The following is a 10,795-nucleotide window of genomic DNA, read 5'->3' as shown; positions in this document are numbered from 1 at the left end:
CAACAACGTTACCCGGGGTTTGGGGGCTCCGCTACTTTATGCTTGGACGGGACAGCTGACCTGTTTACTCTGGTGCTGTCTGCGTTTTGAGACGCCTGAGCCCGAAGGTCGGGATGTGACTTTGCTGTTGCCAGAAGGGCAGCCTCCCAAGGTGAGAATCTAGAGCTCTAGAGATTGAGTATCTGGGATTAAATAGGAGCAATGGGGGCTCAGTCACCCAAGGAACCAGCCAGGAGCTGCCTTTGTTACAAGGCCTTAATATGGGCAAAAGCCTTTGTCTAATGTAAGCTAGTGAAGACTCCGACCGCGCCGAGACTTTAAGACACTCTGTCCAGCTGAGGAATACTTGGGAATGTCCTTCCAGCCATGGTTCCCTGTCCGGAAACCCTATTCGGAGATCGGGAAAGGGGGGCTGGCCAAAGACATGCTCGGGAAGGTTCAGGCCAGCGCTCTCAAGGGGATGGCTTATTCCGGACGGTCCGGTTTGTTTAAGGCACTGGTGCTTGCTGGAATCACAGGTCAGCTCACCGGTGTGTTCATACTGTTAGGGAACTGGAGAGGGCTATCTCCTGGCCACTCTCCTCTGGGCACGGACGGGGCGGTTGTGGCTGTCGTCTCTGATGGTTCCTTACACACCCCGGGAATCGTCACTCCTCGGGTGCCGAGATGGCTTCCTTTTGTGAGGGCCCACCCGCTGGGGTACACTTGTGCTCGGGGCCCCCTAGGTCTGCTTGGGGGAAGATGTAGGTATTCCGGTGTCGAAAGAAAAACCCAACTCCAGAAGCAAGAATGATTGAACACTTACTATTTATTTAATAAATTAAGAGAATTAGCACAAAGTTCTGGTGCGGGGATATATTTAAGCACCAGGTATCTTGACAGCAAGTTACCTAAGATCATTCTTAAGAGATTACCTTCGGACAAGGGGTCGGGGAAGGGGAGCATACGAGGCAATCTTTATTCTTATCGTTACTATAGAGGTTATAATAATACATCAATAAAGATAATCTGTTGAACATTAAGGTTGCAATTATCTAGCAGGCAAGTTTTTTTTTTTTTTTTTAAACATCCAGGATAGTTAGTAGACATTAAGATAACTTGTAGCTATAGATAGTAGTTTAATATCGAACACAGAGAATTGGTGATTGGCACGGGAATCGGAGAACCATGACCATGAGGGTTACTTGATGCTACTGTGTGACAATATGGAGACTGTCCACAAATGTGCTCTAAGCTAGTTATCGTTGGAGTTTATTGCTAGTGCAATTGAAAGTCTGTGGGTTTTTCAAAGGATCTCTGTTAACATGTGCTATGAGCTTGCCCTTTATATTTGACAGAAGAAATAAGATGTTTCCCATTTTCTCCGATACTCATTCCTTCAGATCTGAACCAGGGGAGGGGGGGGGGGGGGCGTGGTCTGGAATCTGCTCGAGGGCTGCTAAAAAGTGTTGTGTTTCTGTCCCTTACGGTTTCAGCTACTCTGCCGTCCGGCCATACACAGAGATGGAATCGTGCGACACATGCGGTTCGCATGCAGGGCTTCTTTAGACGGCGTCATTTTGGGACGGGCGAGCCGGATCTCATCCGGTTGGTTATTGCAACGCTTAGACGTGTGGTTCGACAGAGCAGACGGGCAAGTTGACTCAGACCTTCTCGTTACGCTTTGTTTTTGGGGGGAAAAGGGGGGGGGGGAGAAAGGAGAAATCCATGCTCGAAGAAACGACCGACACCCGGCAGTACCGCAAAGCAGGCCGAGGCCCCGCTGGTTCTGCCCAGCGTGGCGGCTCTCCTGCCGCCCCTCGGTTTCCCTCCTCTCACTGTCTAGGTGATCTCACATGGGACTTTTCACGAGCACGGACTGCTGCTTGCGTCAAGGCTGGCCATGTGAGATTAGGCCCAGGGGTTCTGGATTTTCAGATTCTGCCACCTCCAGTTTCCAAAGTTTGGAACGTACACTCGGAGGCCGTGCAAATACTGTCGGGCATAAGCTAGCATCATGGAATCCTCCGGGAAAGCCACAGATCTGTGTGAAATGGATACACACACGGAAACACAACCACTCAGAACACTTGTCTACTCTGCACACAGCACACACTGGATGACCAGACGTGAGTAACTCTCAGGCCCCGGTGTTGGTGCTCTGAGTGAGGATGGTCATGGAGCTGAAATGGAATCCTTAGGAGAGCGGCAGACCCGCGAAGAACACACAGATTAGAACACGACACAGATTGGTCACAAGGCTTAACTTCTTGTACGGGATTGTAATACGATGGATGACGAGCTTGCCACTTGCACAAATGGGCTGCAGCCTTCTCTTGGACTAGCTAACGGGAGGAAGGAGCCAAACGGGAGATAACTAGCTTTGAGAAATCCAATGGAAACTCTGTATTTCTTTTTATTCCCAGAGTCGGATCGTCGTTTGGATAGATTGACATTCCAAGGGCCTACTTCCGTAGTACTGAATCAAGTTAAGACTTGGAAAGTCTCCTCCTTGTTGCCCTGCCAGGTGTTGCCCCTCGAGCTCCTGCCATAAGCTTGGCTTGAGAAAGGACTACGGAAGTTTGCCCTAAAGAGAGGTACTCGATTCTTTCTTTTAGTTTAGTGTTTTTGTTTGTTCCCCTCAAATCTCTGTCAATGTAAGGCTAGAAGGTATCGTGTAAGTCTGCCTTTTAATTTGTCTGTTTTGGCTCGCTTGATTATTCTCTAAAGCGATGGGGAATTGTGGGATCGAGGGGTCGACCTCCCAGGGAATCTCAAATCCCAGAATGGGCAGCTAAGCTCCGGGATGGCATCACTGAGCTCCATCGTGGGGACTAGGATTTTGGACCGAGGACCACCGAGAGAATGCCGATTTGCAATCGCTTGGCGCCAGAATCCAAATTTGGAAGGTGGTCCTCGGGAGGTGAAAAGCTAGTGGTGTGTGTATCTCTTATTGTCCTTCCACTCCACAAACCCGGCCACCGAGCTGCTAGGGGAGCCCAGCACTACGTTTAGGGGGGGGGGGGGTGGAGAGCGTCATCACGCACCGACGGAGTCGGCTCCGACGTCCGGGCGTCGGCCAACGGGGCCGGCCCTCGCCCCGGGGGAGACGGCGCCCGCCGGCGTCGGAGTCGCGACCCCATCTCGTGGTGATGATGCGCGTGCAGGAAGAGAGCGGCGATCTAAAGCGTATATTTACTGTTGGCTGGAAGAAAACGTGCTTCCGCTGGGGTAGATCTGGGGGTGGCCCGGGGCCACGGTTGCATGCACCTTCTTGGGTTTCGAGGCGAGCGGCCCCCAAGAGAGACGGCCCCGTTCCTCCTCCGCTACTTCAGGAGGGGTCGCCGTTTGGAGCCCGCTGACGGGACGGCTTTGGCCGATTGCACTTTTGGAAATCTCGGGTGCGCAGTGAATATACCACTTTAGACCGCGCTCGTGGGCGTGAGGCAAAGTACAAGGTTGCAAAGCCATACTCAAACACCTTTGCTCACGATGCTCTATTTACATGGGGACCCCAGGGGGCAGAGGAAGCGCTCGCCAGTCAAGCTCCCGTGAGAGTTCACGTGACCGGACTTCCTCCGCGGTGAGCCGAAGCTCGGGGCCGGACCTCCTAAACTGAAGTGACCTTCTCATTGACTACGGTACAGGTATCCTCGCCTGCCGCTTCCACCGGCTGGGGAGAGCAAGGCTCCATCTCGATCACTACCTCGACTACCTCGGGCATGGGTCTGTCCTCAATGGGGACGATCTGGGGCACGTCATCCTCGTGGTGGCTGGGGCTGTATTCCCTGGGGACGTAGGCCCGGGGGGTGAAATCCCTCCCTGTGTATTGCCGCCCAGTGTATTCCCTGGGGTACAGGTTGGCGGCACTGACGGGGAGCTGCCTGGGAGGGCTCTTGGTGGTCCCCAACCACCCAAAGCTCAGATACTTGAGGAAGGCCCGGCGGTAGGTCTTGTTGAAAAGGGTGTACACCAGGGGGTTGATGCCGGAGCACACGTAGCCGACCCACACAAACACACTCAGGAGCTCGTCCAGAGTGGACTTGCGGCAAGACTGAGTGCACATCACCGCCATGATATTAGTGACAAAGAACGGGCACCACATGAGCAGGAAGAGGAAGAAGACAATACCAAGCACCTTGGAGGCCCTACGCTCGTTGGCAATGGCCTGCATGGTTCCCTTACGGTATCCCTCCCGATGGCCGGGAGAGAGAAGGCGAACCGGTCCCCCGGTGTTGGGATTGTGGATCATAGAGATGTTGTGGGCGCTCCTCTCCCGCCTCAGGCAGCCGAACTTGGACCGCTTCCTCCGCCTCTCGGGAGCAAACACGTTGCTCTGGCCCTGCAGGACCTGGATGGTCAGGCAGTAGGTGATGACCATGATGAACAACGGGATGAAGAACGCCACAAAGGAGCCGATGAGCACAAAGTTGGGTTCGTTCAGGGTGCAGCTCCCGTTCACGAACACCTTGCTCTCATCCCTCAGACCGATGATCGGGATGGGCAAGGAGACGGCTAGAGCGGGGACGACAGAACAGTTCTGGTGAATCCGGTCCGGGGCCCCGCGACGTCCCGCCCCCGTGGCCCTCTGGAACCCGGATGCCCGCTCGTGACTCCCGACGGCGGGCCGAGCCTGTGCCACGCTGCCTTGGAGAGCGCCTGGCGCTCACTTTGGCGGGGGACGGTTCGGGCCACACTACCCGAGGCTTCGGGCTGTTCCACTGACGCGGCAGGGACAGGGGAGCTGGGGCGTGCATCTGTCTCATTTGGGAAATGAGAGCCAATGTGAGAGGACTGGCCGAGCTCGATGGCCAGCCTGCTGGCTCACCCTGACAGGGGCAGCCCCAGGGACAAGGCCGGGAGGAAGGCGGTCTCCGCTCCCTCGGGCTCTATGTGGACCCAGAGCGGGGCGCGCCGGCTGTCCTGTAGCTGGGGGAGGGTAGTGGACCTTGGTGGTGACAACGGGTTCCTATTTCTTATCCTTCTGGAGGTCACCGCCACCCAGCTGCCTCTCTTTCTGAATACTGGGGGATGGGCAACTTTTGCCGTCTCCAACGCTCCCGGGTGCGCGGGGATGGCACTAACCCGTCGGAAAGAGCTCAGGGGAGCTCACCTGCTGCCGTCTCTCCCCCGGTCGGCTTTGAGAGTTGGCACACGGCCAGATGGCGGCCACTGCCCACGGAGGCCCTGGGGACGCGGGGCGAGACGCCGCCCCCGAAGGCACGAAGGGGGCCCACTTACCCATCGAGATGGTCCAGACGATGGCGATCTTCAGAATGGCCTTGGTGCGAGAGTTGAAGCGGCTGTGCTCAATCGGGTTCCGGATGGCGATGTAGCGATCCAGAGAGATGGCACAGAGGTGCATGATGGACGCGGTCGAGAATAGCACATCAAGGGAGATCCACATCGGGCAGAGCTGCTTTGGGAGAGGCCAGGTGTATTCTGGGAAAGCAAGAAAGATGCCCAGGGACAAAGTGAGTCTGAGGTGAGGTGGGTGTTAGGACGTACAGTTACCTGGGCTGTCCAGAAGCTCAGTCCCCGCTCACACTGCCCGTGAAGCCTCAGGAAGAATAGCCTCCTGGGGGGGGGGGGTTAGCTTTTGGTGGGAAGTGATGCTCTTCATCCCCAGGGCCATTGGGGAACCTCCAGGAGTGGCTCTTATGGGCCTTCCCAGGGCGGGGCTTCTTCACTTGGAGGCTGAATGTCTTAAGGGCTCCATTCTGGGACAGGCTTTGGTCTAAGGTCTCCTTGGTCATGCCGTGGTATTCCGAGTGAGGGCCACGCCAGCCAGGAGGCGACAAGCCCCCGTTTGGACCTGTGCTGTGCTACCTGGGGGCATCAGGGGACCCCCGTCATGGGTATGGGGCAGAAGCCTCAAGCTGCTGTTCCAGTATCCCCGGTCAGCAGCATCTCTTCCTGTGTACGCAGGCTTCCCGTCTTCCCCCGGGCATCCTGCAAGGAAGGCTCGGATCCCGCTGGTTGGCCACTTGGGGGGCCGGCCAGCGACTTCCTGCCCAGGGGCAGGACGCCGGGCACTCTTCTTGGGAGGGCCTTATCGCCTGGCTCATCCTTCCGTGGGGGCAGCCCCCGGTTCTGGCAGGAACGCCGGCCTCGGTGTTTGTGGGCAGCTTCCGGGGTGCGGTGCAGGGCCAGCCTCGCGGGCACGGCCACGGACGCGGCCTCGGTCCCACGGCTCGCGTCTTCCTCTGGGACGGTCGGCAGTGACGAGCGCAGCCGGGCGGATCCTTCCCTGGCATCAGACACACGGCCATTGGCACGGCTATGCTTCCAGTGGGCTCGTGGTGTCCAATCCAGGGCCAGATTCTGGTGGGAGGATGTCTCTCTCCGGGGGGAGGGGCCCCGGGCCCGCGGACGGCTGGCCGGCTTCTTTGTCTCTTGTTGCTCTGTGGCTCGGTCAGGTGACGCTTCTGCTCATAGAGTCTCTGGGTGCCCAGAGAGCACCGAAGCGTGGTACTTGGGACGCGAGCCAGCGCTCTGCCCCAGAGTCCCAGGAGATGGGACCGCTCTGAACTCGGGCAGGTCGGGGGAGGAGCTAGAGGGGGACTCCCAGGGAGGGTCCCCCACTTAAGTTCCTGCGCCTGGGAGGAGAATGGAGACATATTGACACGGGTGACCCTCCCATTCAGGTTAGGAGTGCTCGGGGGCACCGCTGGGACGTGCTGCGCTATGCCCTTCGAGTGCCTCTGTGTGACTCCGGCTTCCCCGGAGGGGGGATGCTGGGGGGGGGCAGACGAGGCCGTGCCACACTTGAGCAGCCTTTCCAGGCCTGACACCTCCTCCTCCTCCTCCTCCTCCCCCTCCTCCCCCTCCTCCTCCTCGTCCTCCCCTACCCCGCCTGGGGGGTCCGGAGCGGCTCCCCAGACTCACCGTAGAGGATGGTGACCACGGACACAGGCATCACCAGCAGCCCCACCAACATGTCCGCCACGGCCAGAGACATCAGGAAGAAGTTGGTGGCGTTCTGCAGTTTCTTCTCCATGGTCACGGCCAGGATCACCAGGATGTTGCCGGCGACCGTGATGATGATGACAATTAGGATCAGGAGGGCGGCCCAGTTCTTGTGGATGGGTCTGGGGGCGGAGGTCGGCGCGGGCGTGGTCGCGTTCTCGGTGCCGTTCATGTACTCGTCCAGGCCGTCGTCGGTCATGTTGCGGCTCAGCTGGAGAGCCAAGAAGCTGCTGTGTAGGACACTGAAAAAGGAGACGGCACAGTCAGCTTAAGGGGGCCTCTTCCCGCGACTCCCCGACCTGGGGCGGGTTCTCGACATTTTCCTACCTGGATTTCAGGAGCATTGATTCCCTTTGGAACCCTTTGCATTTGAAAAATGAATTTCACAAGATGCTCCTGAGAAGGGGCTTTCCCAGAAGGCCAATGGGTCCCCCCAACCGCTAGCTTACTGGGCCGGGGGGGGCTGTGGTCCCGTCACCACTCCCGGTCTCCCCGGCCTCCATCCCTGTGCTTTGGAGCGATCTGGGTCCTCGCACCCGGATCCCCTCAGTTACAAACTTGCTGCGGGGCACAGCCCGGCAGGGCTCGAGGGCTCTTCCCGGAGCCACTGGTGTCCCAGGCAGACTCCGGGGTGGCTCCACCCTCTGTCCCTCAGGACCCTAAGTCTCGGGGAAGGGGAGAGGCCGGGCCTCTGACTGCAGGCTACGGCTGCTCCTCCTCCAGCAGCCCCAGGAGGCGTTCAGAGCCCCCTCGAGGACCGGACACCAGGCCCATTCCTAGCCTCTTGGCCACGTGGGAAGGTCTGGGAAGAAGCCCCTCGCCAGTCCCGCCACGCTACGCCACAAGCTCCCGGGCCGCTTGAGGATTTACTGCCATCGCTTCCTCGGAGTAACATGTTCTCTGCACTGCCCCCAGCATCCAGGGTCTTTTCAGACCATGGGACTTCTCTCAGCCTCGGGGCCGGGGCGCTGAATGAGCTTCCTGGTTCGGATTACGGAGGGGATCCTCGAGGGCCCCCGGGAAGGAAAGGACTCGCCCCCAGCCCCCAGCTAGGATGAGGCCGGGTCAGGATCCGGATCCAGAATCCTGATCCCAAGTCCTGACACTCTCCCCTACTACTGCCCATTCCCCACGTGGTGACTTGGTTACGCGTAGGCCCCCCTCCTGCATGACCCCCGGACCATGAAACACCCAGACGGCAGGCGCTGAAAGGGACCGGGGGTGGCTTTGGGGCCTGTAAACTGAGGGAACAGAGAAGAGAGCCCCCACGGTTCCCCTGGCCCTGGAGTTAGCAGCGGCAGCCCTCTGAGGATCTCCCTGGAACTGCCCTAGCTCAGCTCCAGGGAGCATCCTGAGCGGGGCTAGCGCCCACCCTGGCAGAATGGGGGGCTTCCCGAGTTGCATTGGTGCCGGGCCTGTTTCAGAGCATCCTGAGCAGGGCTAGCGCCCACCCTGGCAGAATCGGGGGCTTCCCGAGTTGCATTGGTCCCGGGCCCGTTTCAGAGTTCTAGAGCCGCTGCTAGCACGTTGGAGCTCCATGGTCTGGGGGACACGGTGAGGGGATTCCGCCCCACACTTTGCTCTCCCCGTTGAACCTCGGAGAATCTCCTCCGGGGGAACTGGTTCTCTGCCAAATGTTCGTTGCCCCCAGCTCCGTGATCCCGAGTTCCCGCTCTCCCTTTCTGGAATGGGCCCCCAGGCTGAATCACAGAAGGGTCGGAAGGCTGCAGAGTGATTGCCAGGGAAGTGGTGGCCACCTGGGTCCGCCCCGGCCGGCGGAGGGGCGGGAGGGCCGTATTTCAGCGTTAGTCTTGTGGGCCCTGACAACTTTTTGGCACCCGAGGTCTGAAGCTTGGAAAGGACCTCGCAGACCGAGCCCGTCACTTGACGGCCGAGGCAGAATGCCAACCCCGGTTTGAGCCTCGACTCCCAAAGCAACGAGGGAGGTGGAGAGGGGCAGCTTTTGGAAACTGCCAGTCAGGCTTCTGTCCCGGAGAACTCTGGGGAGGCCTCGCGCCAGATCCCCTTCCGGGCGGCGTGCTTACTTCTCCGGAAAGCTCCCGAGATAAAGGCTGGCCCCGCACCCGAGCGTGTCTCCTCTGCGGTGCGCATTTCTTTGCCGGGTCGCCGGGAAAGCCGGCCTGCCGGCGTTTGTCTCGGGAGTTTTTGGAGCCGGGACGAGGGGGCGCAGAGGCCGCGGCATCCTAGCGGGGTGCCGCGGGATGTACCGTGAGTGCCCCGGGGGCCGCTCTGCCACACTGGCTGCAGCCACCATTCACCGTCTCCACCCCCACTCTGCCTCCTCTGGGCGCTGGCTCGCCCACTTTGGGAGAAAACTGCTATTTCCAAGGATGGAGAGAGACTGGTCAAAGATGATGGGAAAATGGTGGTGGGCATCATTGTTCCCCGAAGCCTGTGCTCCCTGGGAGCTCGTTCTGCCCTCGTGGTCTCCTCGTGGGGGGTGCGCGGGAGGGCCCTGTCTCTGCGCCGTCAGGGGCTTTCAAAGCTGGCCGATAGCGTCCTCCCCGGAAAAGCCATCAAAGCAGATGGGAGGCCCGTGGCGTGGGCGAAGGCCGGGGTCATTGGGATGCCCCCAATTCTGCTCATGACCTCCTGTCAGTCTACAGAGGCCACTTGGGTGGGGGAGGGCCACTTTGGGATCCTGACGGTCGCCCCCCTCAGACACTTGCTCCCTTTTCCCTGAAACCTCTGCCTGGAAACCCCAAGATCACAGAGGCAGCAACTGCAGCAAGAGGGAGCTGAGGGGGCAAGCCTCCTCTTAGGTAAAGAAAATGACCCCTCAGGTCCCTTGGAGAGCTAGAGCCACAGTACTCTGAAGCCCCCACCCATCCTACGGCCCAGGGCCAAAGGCGGGGAGAGTGCCGGGGCCCAAGACGTCCGAGAGCAGAATCTGCCCGGCGCAGCTCTGCGTCCTTTCCCCCAGAAAGCAGAGGCTCTGGGCCCTTCTGAAGTGGGCAGTGGGGGCGGACTCGCAGAGACGGAAGGCTCCCCCAGAAGCTCCCTGAGCGCCATGTCGCCGCGGGCAGTCCCCCCTCCGCAGGAGCCCCCGCCCCAGCCGGCTCGGCCTCAGTCTCCACCTGCGCTCCCTTACCTCCGCTCTCCCGGGTCTGAATCACCAGGGTGTCTCGTTCCTTCTCATTATACCAGTGAGACGCCGAGAGAAATGCCCCAGGGTGACCCGGGGAGAGCGCCCGTGGGGACGGATGGTAGGCCTCGGCCGCCCCGGCTCTCGGAGTCTGGGGCTCGGGCCAAAAGCTCAAGTCCTTGCGAGACCGGAGTCAGACTCTCTTGTCCCTGCTGGCCTTTCTCTAACCCAGCCTCAGAGCCGCATTAAATAGACGCCCCCGTGGCCTTGCCTTTCCCCTTTGGACAAAGGGCCAAGAGTTTCTGCATAACTGCTACGCTTTTAATGAAAAGGGGATTAAAGGCTTTCAGAGAGTTACCTGCACCCTAGTTCTCCTTGGGAGGGAGCAACGCACCACCCAGGAGCCTCAGCTGGGGGGGCCGGGCACACGCCCCTCTGGAGAGGCCGGCCGGCTCGTGTCCGTCACTGACGCACGGCACTCTCCTCGCCCTCCCCATGCCCAGACACCAAGCAATCTGCTCCTGCCAGGTCTGTCCAGGGGCAACCTCGTTTAATTAATCGTGTGCGTGGCAGACCTGAAGTCCTCCCTCCGGTCACCCCCCCATGAGACGAGAAGCCCTCTTGGAGCCCCGTATCTCTAAGTTGGGATGTTCCACAGTGTGCTCCTAGGATGACAAGCGCTGCCTGGAAAGACGAGCTTTTCATTCTCGCACATGCAAAGCCTTTTTGGCTGTTTATCCC

General features: G+C 59.4%; 1 protein-coding gene across 8 annotated transcripts in view; it reads right to left on the bottom strand.

Annotated features, from left to right (window-relative positions):
* Positions 1-790: 790 nt before the first annotated feature.
* Positions 791-10,795, bottom strand: part of HTR2C (5-hydroxytryptamine receptor 2C) — a 152,281-nt gene continuing 142,276 nt past the window's right edge. For all 8 annotated transcript variants that reach the window (XM_074277322.1, XM_074277317.1, XM_074277319.1 and 5 more), the window contains 3 exons: positions 6,868-7,190; positions 5,221-5,421; positions 791-4,494 (listed from right to left, as the gene is read on the bottom strand). In XM_074277322.1, coding sequence (XP_074133423.1) covers positions 3,590-4,494; positions 5,221-5,421; positions 6,868-7,190 — 1,429 coding nt within the window. In that variant the 3' untranslated portion in view covers positions 791-3,589. The remainder of the gene's footprint in view (positions 4,495-5,220; positions 5,422-6,867; positions 7,191-10,795) is intronic.

This window comes from Sminthopsis crassicaudata, chromosome X (genome assembly GCF_048593235.1).
Source record: "Sminthopsis crassicaudata isolate SCR6 chromosome X, ASM4859323v1, whole genome shotgun sequence".
In the NCBI taxonomy this organism is placed as follows: Eukaryota; Metazoa; Chordata; class Mammalia; order Dasyuromorphia; family Dasyuridae; genus Sminthopsis; species Sminthopsis crassicaudata.
The sequence above is the reverse complement of the archived record's forward strand: the minus strand, read 5'-3'. Positions and strand labels throughout refer to the sequence as shown.